The 20195-nt window shown below is 41.5% G+C and overlaps 1 protein-coding gene across 1 annotated transcript in view; it reads left to right on the plus strand.

Annotated features, from left to right (window-relative positions):
- myo1g (myosin IG) overlaps positions 1-20195 on the plus strand; it is a gene marked incomplete at its 3' end in the record, with an annotated part of 43078 nt that overhangs the window by 11703 nt on the left and 11180 nt on the right. Inside the window, exons 8-18 of the mRNA XM_083981639.1 lie at positions 860-1066; positions 1846-1991; positions 2881-2995; positions 3981-4151; positions 6115-6185; positions 8389-8463; positions 9649-9781; positions 12363-12529; positions 13662-13869; positions 14843-15066; positions 19633-19777. Coding sequence (XP_083837765.1) covers positions 860-1066; positions 1846-1991; positions 2881-2995; positions 3981-4151; positions 6115-6185; positions 8389-8463; positions 9649-9781; positions 12363-12529; positions 13662-13869; positions 14843-15066; positions 19633-19777 — 1662 coding nt within the window. The remainder of the gene's footprint in view (positions 1-859; positions 1067-1845; positions 1992-2880; positions 2996-3980; positions 4152-6114; positions 6186-8388; positions 8464-9648; positions 9782-12362; positions 12530-13661; positions 13870-14842; positions 15067-19632; positions 19778-20195) is intronic.

Raw genomic sequence — 20195 nt, forward strand, 5'->3', positions numbered from 1 at the left:
ATCACCTAAAAATTAACTTGTTTTGAGATAATTTTCATTTGTTTTAAACAAATTTTCACTTGAAATAAGTAGAAAAATCAGCCAGTGAAAGCAAGTTCTTTGTGCTTGTATAAGAAAGGAAAACTTGCTCCACTATCAGATTTTTCTACTTATTTCAAATGAAAATATATGCTTGAAAAAAGTGTCTAAAAACGAGCTACTTTTTAATGTGATGAGTCTTATTTTAAAGCTGTACAGAAAAGAAAATTGAATTTGAGTCCACTATGGGCCTTAACATTTGTGTAATTACTCATCTATCAGACGATGGAGCCCAAACTTTGTGCAAAATTGTATTTTGGAGTAAATCCGGGGTGAAAGTGGGGGGAATTAACTTGTTTTTAGATAATTTTCTCTTGTTTCAAACAAATTTTCACTTGAAATAAGTAGAAAAAGTTTTTTGTGCTTGTAATAAGAAAGAAAAACTTGCTCCACTATCAGATTTTTCTACTTATTTCAAGTGAAAATCCGCTTGAAAGAAGTAAAAAGTGTCTAAAAACAAGCTACTTTTAATGTGATGAGTCTTATTTTAAGTATAATGAGATTTGTTTTGACTAGAAATAAGACAAATATTCTTGGTAAGAGTTTGAGTTTTTGCAGTGTAATTAATCAATGATCAATCCTCTCTGAGACGTGTGACTCCAGTGCAGCTGTTGGATGAGTGTGTGTCTGTGTGTGTGCTTTAGTGTTGTGTTTGTTTTTATTCTGTCTTATGCTTCTTTTTTTAATGTTTTGTCTTTATGTAAAGCACATTGAGTTGCCTTGGTATGAAATGCGCTATATAAATAAAGATGCCTTGCCTTGCCTTGCCTTGTGTTTCCAGGGTAACCTGAGCTTTGAGAGCGATGGCGAGGTCGTCCAGGTCGTGGGTCAGGAAGCCGTGAGCCACATCGCTGAGTTGACGTCCACGGAGGCCGACAGCGTGAGCAAGACGCTGCTGTTCCGCACCGTGGCCACCGGGGGGGGCGAGGTCATCGAGAAGGGCCACACGGAGCAGCAGGCCTGCTTCGGCCGCGACGCCTTCGCCAAGGTCAGACTTCCTGTTCCTGCTGGTTCAGTGTTGCGCTGCTGCATTAGGAGGTGTTAAAGGGATACGCCAACATTTTTTTTTCGTGTCTTGCCTCACTCCCGAGTCCATGACCAGCAGATAGACACCATCCTTTCGACTGTGCGTGCAGTAACAAGGGAGATAGAGCCTTTAATCTGATGCAATACACCTGGCACTTTAAACTGATGTGCACTTTAGGGCACCGTGCAGTACAACTTGGTACCCATGCACTCCTGCACTCTAGCACTTGTCACTTTGGCCCAGCACTTTTGCATCTCGCACTTTATCTCTCAGAAACTCTTTAGGTCCCTCTACCCATGGAGGAAGTGTTGTAAAAATGTCAATGTTTTATCTCGTTATAGTTGTTTTGTTATGTCCTTGTTGCTTTTCTGTTATGCTTTTCTGTCACTGTACTGTTTTTATGTTTTGGACTCCGGATGGAAATTAGCAGTGCTGCTATAATCCGGCTCATTTACATGTTTTTATATGTTCATTGATGTGCACTGTCCCACCCAAATAAACAAATAAAGTAAAAGCCGTATCGCCCGTAATCATCTTAGCTCAAACGCTGGAAGTGTATAGGTAGTGTTAGCCTGCCTCCACCTAAAGTCATCAGAGAAACTCTTCAGCAACTCTAAACAGAAACCGGTGGGCCGATCTTTCGACACGAAAAAAGAAATGTTGGCGTATCCCTTTAAGGTGTTTGTACCCCCCCCTCTCCCCCCTCTGCCCCCCCCCCCCCCCCCCTCTGCCCCCACCAGGCTCTGTACGAGAGGCTGTTTGCCTGGATCGTCGCCCGCATCAACAGCGTCATCGAGGTCAAAGACTACAACCCAGTGCTTCATGGGAAAAACACGGTGATCGGAGTTCTGGACATCTACGGCTTCGAGATCTTCGACAACAACAGGTCAGCTGGTTACTGCTGTAGAAGACGTACCGTATCCATAGCAACCAGAGACTCCATAACGACCTCACCTCACCATGAAACACACTCTACTAGTGTGTGTCTGTGTGTGCAAATCTGATAGTGGATCAAGTTTTTCTTTCTTATTACAAGCACAAAAACCTTGCTTTCACTGGCGGATTTTTCTACTTATTTTAAGTGAAAATTTGTTTGAAACAAGTTTAGATGATGAGTCTTATTTTAAGCGAAAAGAGTTTAGTTTTGACTAGAAATTAGATATTTTGACAAGAAATAAGACAAATATTCTTGGAAAGATTTTTAGTTTTTGCAGTGTAAACCACGGCCTGTTGTGATATATTGCTTTTATAAAACGGTTACCAATAATGACAATATGAAAGAGGGATACGCAATCAATTTCATGTAGTTTTATTCAACCAGAAATACATATTATCCAATAAAATAGCCTCACTGTGAAAAAATAGTCCCACCTCTCCAGACGTTAGCTCCTAGTAGCTCTGCATCTCCTCTTTTCCTCTGTCACTGCTCAGTCCCCTCTACCATTGTTAACCCTCTGGAGGTGAAAGTTCACCTTAAACATGTGAATTCAACTACTTTAGTCCATTTTTTTACATCATACCAGTCATACGTGCCTGACGTGGAGTGATAGCCTATGCTGTGATAAGGCTTTAGAATAGTAGCCGTGGTATATGCTCATTATACCACGGTTAACAGCCAATCAGATCGCCGGATTTCACCTTTCCGTTTTATAAGACTGAATAACTGTTACCAACTGAAGCTTTAATAGATGATGATGTCTTTAACGATGTAATTGACCCTAACGGTGATGATTTTGTTGAGTTGTGTTGTTGACGTGTGTCCTGCTGCTCCACAGTTTTGAACAGTTCTGCATCAACTACTGCAACGAGAAGCTGCAGCAGCTTTTCATCGAGCTGATCCTCCGACAGGAACAAGGAGAATATCAGAGGGAGGGGATCACATGGCAGCACGTGAGACACACACACACACACACACACACACACACACACACACACACACACACACACACACACACACACACACACACACACACACACACACACACACACACACACACACACACACACACACACACACACACACACACACACACACACACACACACAGACAAATTAAATTAGTAAATCATGTTAAGTTGAACTCAGCATGTTAATTCATCTGCGTTGAACAACTTGGTACATTCATGCTTCAGGTTTCCTCATGTAACTCTTCTATAATCATGTAAAAAACTATATTATTCCTCTTGATCATGTTAACACATTTACATTGTACTACATTTCTATAATCATGTTAATATATTCAGGATGAATGATTTGATGTAATTCTTTGTATAAATGCTGTAATGATGTAATTGTTGTAATAATTGTTGGGTTTAATGTGGAGCCCAGGAAGAATAGTCTTCATCTCTATGCACTGCAAAAACTCAAAATCTTTCCAAGAATATTTGTCGTATTTCTTGTCAAAATGTCTAATTTCTAGTCAAAACTAATCTCATTCTACTTAAAACAAGACTCATCACCTAAAAATTAACTTGTTTTTAGATCATTTTCACTTGTTTCAAACTAATTTTCATTTGAAATAAGTAGAAAAATCTGCCAGTGAAAGCAAGTTTTTTGATCCTGTAATAAGAAAGAAAAACTTGCTCCACTATCAGATTTTTCCACTTATTTCAAGTGAAAATCAGCTTGAAAGAAGTAAAAAGTGTCTAAAAACAAGCTACTTTTTAATGTGATGAGTCTTATTTTAAGTAGAATGAGATTTGTTTTGACTAGAAATAAGACAAATGTTCTTGGTAAGATTTTGAGTTTTTGCAGTTTGGAGACTGATGGGGGTCCAAAGGAAACAATAAAGACAAAGACACAGAGACACACAGAGACAGTGTGATGGGTCTGACTGGTCACCATGACGACTGTGTCTCCTCCCATCCCATCCCAGATCGACTACTTCAACAACCAGATCATCGTGGACCTGGTGGAGCAGCAGCACAAGGGGATCCTGTCCATCCTGGACGAGGCCTGTCTCACCGTGGGCAACGTCACCGACACCGTGTGTCTGGACAGCATGGACACCAAGCTGGCGCAGCACCCGCACTACACCTCCCGCAAGGTAGGACCCCCCCCCCCACTACACCCCCCACTACACCTCCCGCAAGGTAGACCCAATACCAACACGATACCGATACCAATTGAGTACTTCATACGATACTTTTTTTCAACTTCATTAGATACTTATCATGTGAAAAGAAAGCAATCGGTTACATGAATGTCACCACTCCTCCCCATTCAAAAGATTTTTTACTAGGGATGGGCAAATAAAAAAACATATTTTATGAGACAATCATCTTGTATGAAAAAATGTAAATGTTCCCTTTAAACCGGCGCAGAAAGAGAAACATGGAAAGACTCCACCAGAAAGTTCTGTGTAAAACTCTCGTCAAATAAAAAACAAATGAAACTGAGGTGCAGTGCAAACTCTGCAAGGTGCGGATTCTGACTGGAAGCGGCCGGAAATTATTGATGTAGCCTCGTAGTTTACACCGGGAGAGGAGACTTCCTCGTTTAGATGAGCGCTCATTACGTAACGAGAGCTTCATTGAACGGTACCGCTGTGATCAGAAGCAGTAACGGTGAGTCTCACTTTCCGCGATTTCATTTTTAAATGACAGGCAGCTGTTCAGTGTTCATCCTGTCCACATGACGTCTCAGTGACACTCAGCTGGACAGCTCATTATCCCTCGGACGATCCCCTGGACAAAGTTTAGACATCAGTTACTCCCAAAATATTTGTGATACATAATAAGGCTGGGTCTGGACTAAACATGAAACTCACTTTTGACATATGTTTCAACATGTTTAACCCCTTCCTTTTTGCTGCAAAAACACATGATTTCTATAGGGCTCTATGGGCTTTAGGACTGGTGACAATATTTTCTCATTTACAGAGTGATAAAAAGAGATATCCAAAATCCCCTTGGTGAAAACTTCTGACTCTAATATGTCAACAAAATAAAACAAGAATTTTGAAAGTAGCTTTATCCGTTGTTAAGATTTCGGTTCTGGAAATTAGCGCATATTTAATTAGATATTGCTGCATTTACATATTTAAACATAAAATTCGACAAAACTTGTAATACAAAAAATATTTGTCTTAATGTGAGTTATAAACTTGGGATGTTTCATGGTGATATCTGTTAGTTAAAATTTTTACTTTATTTTGACATTAAACCATTGGACATTTTTGTCTGGCGAAGGGTCATGGGTGTTGTTAAAATTATTTACGGGTCCAATAATTGGACTTTCACTCTGAAACTGGGGACATTCAGAGTTTACCCAAAGATACACCTCCTCGCCAAAAACCAGGCCCCAGTGACCTTTCATTTGACCTGGACCTAAAAGCCAGACTGGATGTGTTGCAGATATCTGTAACTGGAATTAGGAATAGTCATAATTTAATTGTAGATGTTTATTATCAAGTTCGAGGCTGAATTATGATTAGGGATATCTGAAACTGGAGATATTACAGATATCCTGAATTAGAGTTTTGACAATAAGTGAAATGACGTTGCAGATTAAGGACAAAGACTGGTCATAATAACGTTTGAGGTATCTTTAACTCTCATTCTGCCTGGATATCTCTCTATGTCGTTTCCACTAGTCACAGTTACGTTACAGATCTCTTGAATGAAAAATCCAACTATTCAAAATGTAATTACGACCCGTCAGAAAGACCTTGTTGATATCTATGATGTTAATTCCAGAGTCAAACTCAGCTTTTAAATGTTAAATCCTCTTGTCATAGTGTTTATTGATTGCAGATTATTCACTGCTGTAGTTGTAGTTGTGGTCAGTAGAGGGCAGCAGAGTTCCTCCACTCGTCACTGTTACAGTTTCTCTCAGTCACTTTGCTGCTGCTCTCAGATCAGAGTTAAAATTCTCACAACTATCAGTTCAACCTCCACAACATTTAGTCATTTATGCACATCATAGCAGTAGTTTCTCCTTCCTCTGAACAAACTTCTGGACTGAGTGTTAACCTTTGACCTTTGACCTCTCCCCCTCCTCCCTCCCAGCTCAGCCCCACAGACAAAACCATGGAGTTTCAGAAACACTTCAGGATCCGTCACTACGCAGGAGACGTCACGTGAGTCACACACACGCACACACACACGCACACACACACACACACACACCATATAATCCCATTACCAGGTATGTGTGTTAATAACTGTTAATTTACTTTATTAGTTTATTTGAATGGGACAACGTCACATTAATGGACAAAATGGACATGTAAATGTACCAGATTATAGTCCACATCCCCATAAACATAAAAACAGTTCAATAACAGTAGCTACACATTACACATAATATTGTAGGCAACACAAAAAGACAAAAAGGCGACTATATGACAATGAAGAACATATTGACAAACACATTCTACAGGTAGAGGGACCAGAAGAGTTTAGTTCTGGGAGATAAAGTAAAATTAATAAAAGATAAAGTGCAGCAGTGCAGCAGTGCATAGCTACCAGGTTGTGCACTGCAAAAACTCAAAATCTTTCCAAGAATATTTGTCTTATATCTTGTCAAAATGTCTCATTTCTAGTCAAAACTAAACTCTTTTCACTTAAAATAAAACTCATCACCTAAAAATTAACTTGTTTTTAGATAATTTTCATTTGTTTCAAACTAATTTTCACTTGAAATAAGTAGAAAAATCTGCCAGTGAAAGCAAGTTTTTTGTGTTTGTGGTAAGAAAGAAAAACTTGCTCCACTGTCAGATTTTTCTACTTATTTCAAGTGAAAATCTGCTTGAAAGAAGTAAAAAGTGTCTAAAAACAAGCTGCTTTTTAATGTGACGAGTCTTATTTTAAGTAGAATGAGATTTGTTTTGACTAGAAATGAGACAAATATTCTTGGTAAGAGTTTGAGTTTTTGCAGTGTGTTGCACGACGTCCTAAAGTCACATCAGTTTAATCAGGTTAATAATCGTCTCCACTATAATAATAATGTTAATTACTGTTAATAACTGTGTGTTGGTGATGTGAGTGAATCAACGTGAGCAGAACTCACACACACACACACACACAGAGATACACACACTGACACACACACACACACACACACACACACACTGAGACACACACACACACACACACTGAGACACACACAGAGACACACACACCTGTGACCCAGATGTGTGACCTACATGTGATGACATCACAGGGTTTATAAAGGACGACGTCGCTTTAAACAGCAACATGTTCAAACTGTGGAGTCAGTGTGTGTACGTGTGTGTGTGTCGGAGCAGAGTTGTTGTGTTGCAGCAGCTTCAGTTCTGGTCACGTGTCGTCAGAGGAGACGTTGATGTCTCAGTGTGTCTGTGTGTGTGTGTGTGTGTGTGTGTGTCTCAGTGTGTCTCCCTGTGTGTGTCTCAGTGTGTGTGTGTCTCAGTGTGTGTGTGTGTGTGTGTGTGTGTGTGTGTGTGTGTGTCCCTGTCAGTGTGTGTCCTCTCTCCGTCTCGGGGCCACGTCGGCTCCAGCTGAGCTGTCGGACCCTGTTCATCTCCTTCTGGTGGCCTCACCCCCCCTCCCCACACACACACACACACTAATACACACACACAGACACACACACACACACTGGTCCATCCTTTACTCAGGCTAAATATACTCTCTCTCTCTGTCTCTCTCTCTCCATCACAGCTCTGACCTACTTCACTCCCCCCCTCCTCCCCCCCAGCAGCTCTAACATTCATCGTTTCTGTCTCAACACAACTTTATTTCCCAGAATCCTCCTCTCCTCCTCCTCAGCCTGTTTGTGTGTCTGTGTTTGTGTTGTTGTTTCCTCCTCCAGACTCAGGTCAGGTGCTTCTGTCACATCTGTCACCCCCCCCTCCCCCGCCCATCACCCCCCTCCTCCTCCTCCTCCAGATGTGACGAGGACACAGGCCACATGTGTGTGTGTGTGTGTGTGTGTGTGTGTGTGCAGCAGTAGTAGTGTAACTTAACGGCGCTACTTGTTTCAGTAACTAGTGATCAATAAAGTTCCTGTTTCCTCCGTTACAGCGTTGTTATGACGATATTAACATGCTGCTCCGTTACTTGACTCCAGACATCCCATAATAACCAGTTTCAGTGTAGGATGTTATAGTCTAGAAACAGGTTGTTGTTGTTTCAGTTCATCAACTGGTCAAGAACCGACTCACTCCGTAGTATCCCTCCCTGTCTGTCTTTGTGGAGGGATACTACTGAGTGAGTCGGTTAGTTCCTGTTAAACGGAGCTTTAATAATAATTTGACTTTCCTGTACCCCCCCCCCCCCCCCTCTTCACCCCTCCCTTAGATATTCTGTTGAAGGCTTCCTGGACAAAAACAAGGACCTGCTCTTCCAGGACTTCAAACGTCTCATGTACAACAGGTGAGAGACTCCATGGACACAAATACTCCGAATAAAACTAAAACACATCACGTTCAGAGCAGAAAATACTCACTTCACTTCAGGAGGAAATGTCCAAACATGGAGCTTTTCAAAATAAAGTCCAGACTCAGAACTCATGGATGTGTTATATTAATAGATCCATGAGGTAACGAGGCTACATCATGGAGCTACTTCCTTTATTAAAAACCTTTATTTGCTTCCTGTCTTGTTTCATTCCTCTGAAGGGATCAGTTTAAACCAAGGGGGGGTGGGGGGGGGGGGGGGGGGGGTTCTACAAGTGAAATCCACTTCCATGTTTAAAAAGCTGCAGTTCTCCGGCGGCCACTAGGGGGCTGGGACCAGAAGAGACCAGTTCTCCACTGACCCTCATGTTAAAATAGTCGACTTTACAGCTTAAAAAAACATATTCACAGCCTGCTACATTTTATTGTTTTGGTCTCTACCGATAGTTTCCACCTCTGTGAACACTGTGGGGGGGGGGGGGGGGGGGGGGGGGGGGGGTTTAGTGTTGTTTAGGCTTCATAAATGGGGGGCGTGGTTACGTTGAGTGACAGGTTTACAGACAGTTTACCGGCCGTTAATTGGTTGCTTCGAGTTCAGTGGGCGGGTTCTCGGCCGGCAAACCGCCGCACCTCTCCAAATATGGAAAGTAGACTCCGCCTAAAATCCAAGATGGCGCCGTTCAAATGCCAAACTGACTCTATGGTTTACACTGCAAAAACTCAAAATCTTTCCAAGAATATTTGTCCTTTTTCTTGTCAAAATGTCTCATTTCTAGTCAAAACTAAACTTTTTCCACTTAAAATAAGACTCATCACCTAGAAATTAACTTGTTTTTAGATAATTTTCACTTGTTTCAAACAAATTTTCACTTGAAATAAGTAGAAAAATCTGCCAGTGAAAGCAGGTTTTTTTGTGCTTGTAATAAGAAAGAAAAACTTGCTCCACTATCAGATTTTTTATGTGATGAGTCTTATTTGAAGTATAATGAGATTTGTTTTGACTAGAAATAAGACAAATATTCTTGGTAAGATATTTGAGTTTTTGCAGTGTAGACCTCGGCTGCTCCGTCAGAACCGGTTCTGTCTGAGTCCACAGACCCAGACCAGAATCTTCTTCTTCTTCTTCTTCTTTCTCCTGATGATCGTGTGTTTGGGTCCACAGCGCCGACCCGGTTCTGAAGCAGATGTGGCCCGACGGCCAGCTGAGCATCACCGAGGTCACCAAGCGGCCGCTGACCGCCGCCACGCTCTTCAAGAACTCCATCGTGGCTCTGGTCGACAAACTGGCCTGTAAGGTCGGTGCTGCTGGTTCTGGTTCTGGTTCTGACCCGCTTCCTCTTCCCCCTCCTCTCAGTCTGGTTCTGGTCCTGGTCCTGGTCCTGGTCCTGGTTCCTGGTCCCTGGTTCCTGGTCCTGGTCCCTGGTCCTGGTCCTGGTCCTGGTCCTGGTTCCTGGTCCCTGGTTCCTGGTCCTGGTCCCTGGTCCTGGTCCTGGTCCTGGTCCTGGTCCTGGTCCTGGTTCCTGGTCCCTGGTTCCTGGTCCTGGTCCTGGTCCTGGTCCTGGTCCTGGTCCTGGTCCTGGTCCTGGTTCCTGGTCCCTGGTCCCTGGTCCCTGGTCCTGGTCCTGGTCCTGGTTCCTGGTCCCTGGTTCCTGGTCCTGGTCCCTGGTTCTGGTCCTGGTCCCTGGTTCTGGTCCTGGTCCCTGGTTCTGGTTCTGGTCCTGGTCCCTGGTTCCTGGTTCCTGGTCCTGGTTCCTGGTCCTGGTCCTGGTCGCTGGTTCTGGTTCCTGGTCCTGGTCCTGGTCCTGGTTCCTGGTCCTGGTCCTGGTCCCTGGTTCCTGGTCCTGGTCCCTGGTTCTGGTTCTGGTTCTGGTTCTGGTTCTGGTCCTGGTCCTGGTTCCTGGTCCTGGTCCTGGTTCCTGGTCCTGGTTCCTGGTCCTGGTCCTGGTTCCTGGTCCTGGTCCTGGTTCCTGGTCCTGGTCCTGGTTCCTGGTTCCTGGTCCTGGTTCCTGGTCCTGGTCCTGGTTCCTGGTCCTGGTCCTGGTCCTGGTCCTGGTTCCTGGTTCCTGGTCCTGGTCCTGGTCCTGGTTCCTGGTCCTGGTCCTGGTTCTGGTTCCTGGTCCTGGTCCTGGTCCTGGTCCTTGGTCCTGGTCCTGGTCCTGGTCCTGGTCCTGGTCCTGGTCCTAGTTCCTGGTCCTGGTCCTGGTTCTGGTTCCTGGTCCTGGTCCTGGTTCTGGTTCCTGGTCCTGGTCCTGGTTCTGGTCCTGGATCCTGGTCCTGGTCCTGGTCCTGGTCCTGGTCCTGGTCCTAGTTCCTGGTTCTGGTTCCTGGTTCTGGTTCTGGTCCTGGTTCCTGTCACTGAATTTAATATTAATTCAAACTGATTCAGTCTTGTTTTCCCTGAAGGCTGTGTGTGTGTGTGTGTGTGTGTGTGTGTGTGTGTGTGTGTGTGTGTGTGTGTGTGTGTGTGTGTGTGTGTGTGTGTGTGTGTGTGTTCACTGTGTGGGTGTGTGAGTGTGTGTGTGTGTGTGTGTGTGTCCTCTGCTCTGACATTTGCTGTTGTTATTCTGGGATGTCCTGCTGTCAGGACAACAGGTCACGTTGCTGCAGCAGCTGCTCAGGTGTTCAGCACCTGGGTCCAGACTCTCACACACACACACACACACACACACACACACACACACACACACACACACACACACACACACACACACACACACACACACACTGACGGTCGTCATAGCGACAGCCGCTTCATCAGAATCAGAACAACTTTATTGATCCTCGAGGGGAAAAATCACGATAGAAATGAAAATATACAGGAGGAGGAAAAACCAAAGAGAATCTCCATGTGCAGCCGCAACATGTAAAACACAAACACACAAACTGAAACACAACTAGACAACAGACGACACAGAAACACAGTCTACACGTTTTACAAACACAACGCATTAGAGAACAGTTACAATGTCCTGTATTATATGATCAGAGAAAAGAAAAGCTGAGTCGTCTATGATCCAAAATACATAAAACATTTAAAATGAGTTCCTGAAGATCAGAATGATTCATTACATTCAATGCATTAAAAGGTTCTAGGAACTAACTGAGCTACGAGTGTCGTTCTGATTCTCCACTAGCTGTTGTTTTAAAGAAATAGTTCACCAAGAAATGAAATTCAGTCATTAGTGCCTCCCCCTCATGCTGATGATGAATACTCCGGAGTAGTTTTTTATTCCTCAAAGTGCATCTGGAGACCCGGGAGGCCGGTTCCTAGTCCAACCAAAACTTTACATGAGAGTCAATAGGGCCCGACACAAAAACGTCCATAAAACTACACAAAAACCATTTAATATTCCTCCACACTGCTCGTCCACTGCAATCCAAGTGTCCTGAAGGGAGATAGTGCAGAGTTTACTGGAAACAACGTCATTGAGGCAAGTCTGGTCACCTTTCAAATTCAATCCAGGACTGTTTAGGCTGTAAAAATGTCCTAAATGAGGTAGTTTCCAGTAAACTCTGGACTATCTCCCTTCAGGACACTTGGATTGCAGCGGACGAGCAGTGTGGAGGAATATTAAATGGTTTTTGTGTAGTTTTATGGACTTTTTTGTGTCGGGCCCTATTACTCTCATAAAGTTTTGGTTGGACTATACGAACCGGCCTCCCGGGTCTCCAGATGCACTTTGAGGAATAAAAAACTACTCCGGAGTATTCATCAGCATGAGGGGGAGTCAACAATGACTGAATCTCATTTTTTGGTGAACTATTCCTTTAATTTATGAGAGACATTTAAAAAGTGTATTCTGCTTCTCAGGGTTTCAGGCCTGTTCCAGTCTGTAATGTCTGTCCCTGTGTGTGTGTGTGTGTGTGTGTGTGTAGGAGCCGTACTACGTGCGCTGCATCAAACCCAACGAGATGAAGTCTCCGGTTCTGTTTGACGACGCGCGCTGTCAGCACCAGGTGGCGTACCTGGGCCTGCTGGAGAACGTCATGGTCCGCAGAGCCGGCTTCGCCTACCGCCAGGTCTACCCCCGCGTCCTGCAGAGGTGTGTGTGTTCACGTGTGTGTGTGTGTCAGCTGTGTGTGTGTGTGTGTGTGTGTGTGTGTGTGTGTGTCCCAGGTCAGTAGCTGTGTTTCCATCTCAGGTTTTCACTAAATCAAAGTGATATTTCTGAAATCTAGAAAAAGTCCAGTTGCTGTTTGCAGCTGTTTCCATTGAAAGGTGTTTTTGCAAAAAAAAAAAAAAGTCTAATGTCTAGTCTAGTAGTGATATCCCATAATTCTCTTCAATTCTCGTATTGTATTTAAGCAATAGCTATATCACGTCGGGCTGAACAACGCCCCTTAGCCGTGGTATAATGAGCATATACCGCCGCCTGGAGTGATATATTGCTTTTATAAAACGGTTACCAATAAAGGTAATATAAAAGAGGGATACGCAATCAATTTCATGTAGTTTTATTCAACCAGAAATACATATTATCCAATAAAATAGCCTCACTGTGAAAAAGTAGTCCCACCTCTCCAGACGTTAGCTCCAAGTAGCTCTGCATCTCATCTTTTCCTCTGTCACTGCTCAGTCCCCTCTACCGTTGTTAACCCTCTGGAGGTGAAAGTTCACCTTAAACATGTGAATTCAACTACTTTAGTCCATTTTTTAACATCGTAAAAACATCAGCTGTCTTTTGCTACGGACTGCTACAGTCCGTTGTCATGGATACATGACAACAACTTCCATTCATACCAGTCATACGTGCCTGAGGCGGAGTGATAGCCTACGCTGTGATAAGGCTTTAGAATAGTAACCGTGGTTATACCACGGTTAACAGCCAATCAGATCGCCAGATTTCACCTTTCCGTTTTATAAATATTATTACATTATGTATATTATTATATTATATATATAATGTGTGGGAGAGGTTGTGAATGAGGATTTCACAGATGAACTGTGGGAACAACAGTTCAGGTTGCCCTGGGATACGTTCAGCTGTGTGATGTTCTCCAACCTGAATCTGTTTCCATCAGACTTTTATATCGATAAATCTGAAACAAAAACCACCGCATGAGAGTTAAAATGTTTATAGTTGTTTATAGTTAAAACGTTTTAGAGGTTTATCTTCTAGCTGCTATCTCAGGGGAGATGTAAACGCGGCCACTGAGCAGCTTCTTCCTCTGCAGGTATAAGATGACGTGTGAGTACACCTGGCCCAACCACCTGATGGCGTCGGACCGCGAGGCCGTGGAGGCCATCGTCAACCAGCACGGTTTCCAGGACGACGTGGCGTACGGCCACACCAAGCTGTTTGTGCGGACGCCGCGGTCGCTGTTCACGCTGGAGCAGGAGCGGGCGGCGCTCATCCCCATCCTGGTGCTGTTCCTGCAGAAGGTCGGTGTGATGTCGCCGCTCATTAACGTCATGTGATCACAGCTCATCATCCTCAGGCTCAGAGTCGCCGTGGAGACGCGCTGCGCCTCGTGAAGACCAAACTCCGCCGCCGGCGCCAATCTTAATGTCCTGGAACGATAATTGAGAAAATGAAGCAGAGAGAGAGAGAGAGTTCAGTTAAAGTGAAGCTGCTCTCACTGATCTCACTTTATACATCTATCTACATTTAAATCTACATAAATATCTACATCTAAATCTACATCTATATCTATATCTACATGTAGCCATTTATCTAAATCTATATCTATATCTGTATGTATCTATATCTATATCAACATCTACATCTCTACATCTAAATCTATATATCTATATCTACATGTAGCTTATATTTATATTTATCTGAATCTATATCTATATCTATATTTATCTATATCTATATCAATATCTACATCTAAATCTATATCTATATCTAAATGTAGCCTATATTTATCTATATCTATATTTATCTTTATCAATATCTAAATCTAAATCTAGATCTATATTATCTAGATCTATATCTACATCTATATTTATCGATATCTATATCTTTATTTAGCTACATCTATATCTATATCAATATTTATCTACTTATCTACATCTGAATATCTATATTTATCTATATCAATATCAATATTTTTCTATATCAATATGTATCTATATTTATCTATCTATATATGTATATATATATATATCTAAATCTATCTATACATATATATATATAGATATATTTATCTATATTTTATATTTATCTATATCTATCTGATCTGACCCACTTTAACTCTGAACTGGAGCTGGAGCTCAGGCTGTCCTTATGTCCTCCTAACTCCTCCTCCCCCTCTGACTGTAACTCCTCCCCCTCTGTCTCTAACTCCTCCCCCTTTCTAACCCCTCCCCCTCCACCTCTCTAACTCCTCCCCCTGTGTGTGACCTTTAGGTGTGGCGGGGGGCGTTGGCGAGGATGCGCTGTCGGAGGATGCGGGCCATCTACAGCATCATGGGCTGCTACAAGCGCTTCAAGGTCAAGTCTCACTTCTGGGAGGTGGAGCGCCGCTTCGCCAGCGTGAGGACGATGGGCGACTACGGGAAGAGCGTGGAGTGGCCGACGCCCCCGGCCGCGCTCGCTCAGTTTCACAACAACACGGTGATGCTGCACCGCAGGTCAGAGCTCAGCACACACTGAACACACACTGAACACACACTGAACAGATACACATCAGGGTTCATACCGGTACAGATCTGGAGAAGTCTTGGAGTTGTTTTCTCACTTAGTAACTGTGGTATATTTTGATGTCGATGCTGATGAAATGATGACCACTCTGACACGTCTTCTTTGTAGATGGTAAAAAAGAGTTTATTACAAAAAAGATACAGTGTCAAAAAGCCGAATCTTCGAGAAGTCTCCGGAACCAAATATGAGACCTCTGGGTCTTGGCCAAAAGTCCAGACCTTATATATGTTTCTAAAACTCCACCTTCTCTAAACAGAAGAATGTGGGTGACCAGGATTGTCATAAACTAAGACAATACCTAACCTGTCCAAATTACCCTCTGGTATTTGACATCCTGACCAGGCAATTATCCTTAGGCTAACTTAACCCCTGAGGCCTCTAGGGACCCAAAAGGGTCCCTTTTGAAATTCGTATTTTTTTGATCCTCAATATCTCAGTCAGTTTTAAAGCAAATTTAATGAAATTTCCCAAGAATGTTTATTTTATGATGCTTTTTAATATTCCAAATCCCCACCTTTGTAAAGTCTATAGAATAGGAGATACACCTATTAGTTACGTAGGTATCCCTCGGGCCCAAACGGGTCCCATTGACTCCCATTAAAACCACTCATTTTCGATACACTGTAATCCTGACATATTATAATGCTTTTTCCATGAAAACCTAATAAATCTAAACTTTTGGCTTCAAAATAAAGGAAAAATAGGTTGTGGGTCAGGTGACCCCCCTAAACCCCCATAGAACCAGGCCTCCATTGAGACCTTGATTCCTGGTTTCTTACCTTGCAGATTGCACTGCAATAAAAAAGCTGAAAACCATAAAAATGGTTTTGGTGTGTGGAGACTGATGGTAAAGACTGGTGTGAAAGTGGATGAGAAAATATCTTGTCGGTGTGTGTGTCGGTGTGTGTGCAAAGTTGGAATCATAATAAAATAGCTAAATGGGCTTTGTTTATATTTTGCGTTTTTTATGTTTTGATTCTCAATATCTCGGTCAGTTTACAAGTTAATTGTATGAAACTTGGTCAGGATGTGTGTTTTATTGTTATTGTTAAAATTCTAGATCCCCTTTGTTGTACGGTGTATAGAAACGGAGATATGCATTATGCGTATACACTCGCTACCTTCAGGCCCAATCTGGGCCCATTGACTCCCATTATAAACACATATTTTTTGATATACTGTAATCCTGGCATATTAAAATATTTTCCCATAAATACCGGATTAATCTAAACCTCTCCCTTCAAATTAAAGGGAAAATAGGTTTTAGCCCGCCTTCCACCACTAGAGGTCTCCCTAAACCACCAGAGAACTAGGCCTTCACTGAAACCGCTGTTTAGGCATATTTCTCTTTCTATGCAACATATAGGGCAGTAAAAAACTATGAAAACCCCAAAACTGGTCTGGGTGTGTTTGGACCAATGCAGAAGAGTGGTGTGAATGTGGGTAAGAAAAATATTTTGTCTGTGTGTGTCTGTGTGCGTGAAATTTGGATCCTCATCAAAGGCCATACAGGCTTTGTTTATGTTGGTGTTTATAAACAGAGTCCATATCTCCCATTTGTGTGGTATCTCCATACAAATCTCTACAAAAACATACAAAATATAGAAAAAATCATATAAAACTTCATATCTACAGTTAGGTCTGACGTTTGTGAAAAGATTTGATGCAGTAAAAAAAAAAAAAAATGTTATGTATATTACCTTTTTATGGCATTTATATGACAAGGGCCGTTAGTATAAAAGTATATGTTTTTGTTATAGCTCCAAAAATAATAATGCATTCAAATCAATGTTGTTATCAATTGTTGACATATTCAAGCCTCTAATAACTTCATATGGAGTGATCCACTTTGGATCTAATTTTTGGGAAATATTGCATATTTTGTTTTTTTCCTCATTAAAAAATCAGGGGGTCACATGACAAAAAGGGCATAAAAACATAAAAAATGACAAAAAATAATAAAAAACTTTATGTTTATGAATAGGTCTGGAGTAGCTGAACAGATTTCATGTGAAGAAAGCAAAGAAAAAAATTCATATATGACATTTTTATGGCACTTTTATGAGAGGGACCCCTTTGGGTCCCGAGGGATACAAGGGTAACTTTTTTGAATAAATTGTAATAACTCCAAAAAAAAAAATGCATTCAAATTAATGTTATTATCAATTGTTGACATATTCAAGCCTCTAATAACTTCATATGGAGTGATCCACTTTGGATCTCATTTTTGGGAAATATTGCATATTTTGTTTTTTTCCTCATTAAAAAATCAGGGGGTCGCCTAACAAAAAGGGCATAAAAACATAAAAAATGACTAAAAATAATAAAAAACTTTATGTTTATGAATAGGTCTGGAGTAGCTGAACAGATTTCATGTGAAGAAAGCAAAAAAAATAAATAATATATGACATTTTTATGGCACTTTTATGAGAGGGACCCGTTTGGGTCCCGAGGGATACAAGGGTAACTTTTTCGAATAAATTGTAATAACTCCAAAAAAAAAAAATGCATTCAAATCAATGTTGTTATCAATTGTTGACATATTCAAGCCTCTAATAACTTCATATGGAGTGATCCACTTTGGATCTCATTTTTGGGAAATATTGCATATTTTGTTTTTTTCCTCATTAAAAATCAGGGGGTCGCCTGACAAAAAGGGCATAAAAACATAAAAAATAACAAAAAATAATAAAAAACTTTATGTTTATGAATAGGTCTGGAGTAGCTGAACAGATTTCATGTGAAGAAAGCAAAAAAAAAATTCATATATGACATTTTTATGGCACTTTTATGAGAGGGACCCGTTTGGGTCCCGAGGGATACCTATGTTATAGCTCAAAAAAAAAAAAATGCATTCAAATCAATGTTGTTATCAATTGTTGACATATTCAAGCCTCTAATAACTTCATATGGAGTGATCCACTTTGGATCTCATTTTTGGGAAATATTGCATATTTTGTTTTTTCCTCATTAAAAAATCAGGGGGTCACATGACAAAAAGGGCATAAAAACATAAAAAATAACAAAAAATAATAAAAAACTTCATGTTTATGAATAGGTCTGAAGTAGCTGAACAGATTTCATGTGAAGAAAGCAAAAAAAAAAATTCATGTATGACATTTTTATGGCACTTTTATGAGAGGGACCCGTTTGGGTCCCGAGGGATACAAGGGTATCTTTCTACGAGGAGGCCTCAAGGGTTAAACATGGGCGAAGCAAACCAAATAGCCTACAGGTGTCCAGAAAAAGTGACCTTATGTAAACATATAGTGTTCAGTCTAAACAAAACCTTGTTTCATATTATAACAGTCATTTACCTTCAGGCAAGTAAAGGACACACCTGGAGATGAAAGACAATTCTAAAGATAAAAGTAAAGAATTTAAAGTGGATAATATACTAAACACAAAAGTAACCCTCAGGGTAAATTACTTACAAATTAGGAGGTAGAAAATACACTACATAACAACAGCAACACTCTGGTTGATTTACAATTGATAAATACAATTTTGTGATTTCGTGTCGACCAATCTGGCGCATTGATCTGATCAGTCAGCCGTCGTCTTCATCAGGTCATGTGTGTCGTACGTTGCGAGGTGCAGGAGACTGAAGACTTTCAGGTCGGATCCAAAGCTGAATGTGTTTTATGCAGTGAAACTCAACCAGTAGGCTATCTGTCAATGTTGATGCACGTCGTCATGCATTCACAACCCAAAGCAACGTTGTAGCGGCGTGCATTCGGTTTGATTGATGCGCTTGTTTTTTTTCATGCACGTTGTCCGCGGTGCAAAGCTCCAGGACCTGCTCCTCTCTCCGGCGTTGTGTCTGTGTCTCTACTGTTTCAGCTCTACGGAGCTCTGACCCGTCTGAAAGGAGAAGGAAGTCGCCTCCAAGATGTAGAACGTGTTTTATAGAAGAGAAACAGAACCCGTGAAGGGTTTTAGACTAAATATATATATAGGCTATATATATAAATAGAAACAAGGCTGAAAATCACAGCTCATGTCTGTTCTGATGATACAAGTCAGTGTGTAAAACTCAGGCATGTATTAACCTAACCCTTTATATTTAATAGAGGGGGAGGGGGGGGGGGCAATATCTGAAAGTACAGCTGTCAGGATGATTTTTAATACGGCTTTATTCTATATTTCATGCACACATTGTCAGTGTATGGGTCACGTGTAGTCAGGGAAACTTAAATGTCTCTGAGCCCTGACACACGTTACAACACGAAGGATGAGAAGCTGAACTTTAGAGAGACCAGTAGTTTATCACTGTTTCTAGTCTTTAGACCAAACTAAACTAAACTAACCTAGATTAAACTAAACTAAGCTAAGCTAAGCTAAAGTAAGCTAAGATAAGCTAAACTAAACTAAACTAAACTCAAACTCAAACTCAAACTCAAACTAAACTACTATAACTACTAAACTAACTGCTGTTGTGACTCAGTGATGGAATAAAACTTCTTCTTCCTCTTCTTCTTCTTGGGTGGTGTCAGGTGGTGGGCGCGGCAGATCGTGAAGAACATCCCTCCCTCCGACATGTTGGAGGTTCGGGCCAAAGTGGCGTCTCTGACGGCGCTGAGCGGGGAGAGGAAGGACTGGGGGGTGAGCCGCGCCTGGGAGAGGGACTACCTGTCTAATGTGAGTCACAACAATCTCATGTAGAAATATAAAAACAACCTCAGTGTAGCTCAACACATCAGTTATCGTTATAACAGTGTAATAACAGAATAAATGTATAATAACAGTATAATTACAGTGTTGGATGTTTATGACATTTCTTCACACTGTTTGTCAGATTGTTTATGTCGTGTACATATATCATACCGCATATAACAACAATATAGTAATAGTGTAATAACGTTGTTTTAAAGCCTCTACAAACAACTTTCATCTTGTGTTGACTTTGGCGATGCCTGTGGATAAAAGCCGTCGCGTTTTAAAGTATATTTTTGGGGGCTTTTTTTTTTAATTGAATGAATGAATGAATGAATGAATTTATTTTATTTCGGTATATATCAAGCTTATATAAGCGAAAGGGTGTAGGTTGAAGCCAAAG

Source organism: Trachurus trachurus, assembly GCF_905171665.1.
Source record: "Trachurus trachurus genome assembly, chromosome: 11".
Taxonomy (NCBI): domain Eukaryota; kingdom Metazoa; phylum Chordata; class Actinopteri; order Carangiformes; family Carangidae; genus Trachurus; species Trachurus trachurus.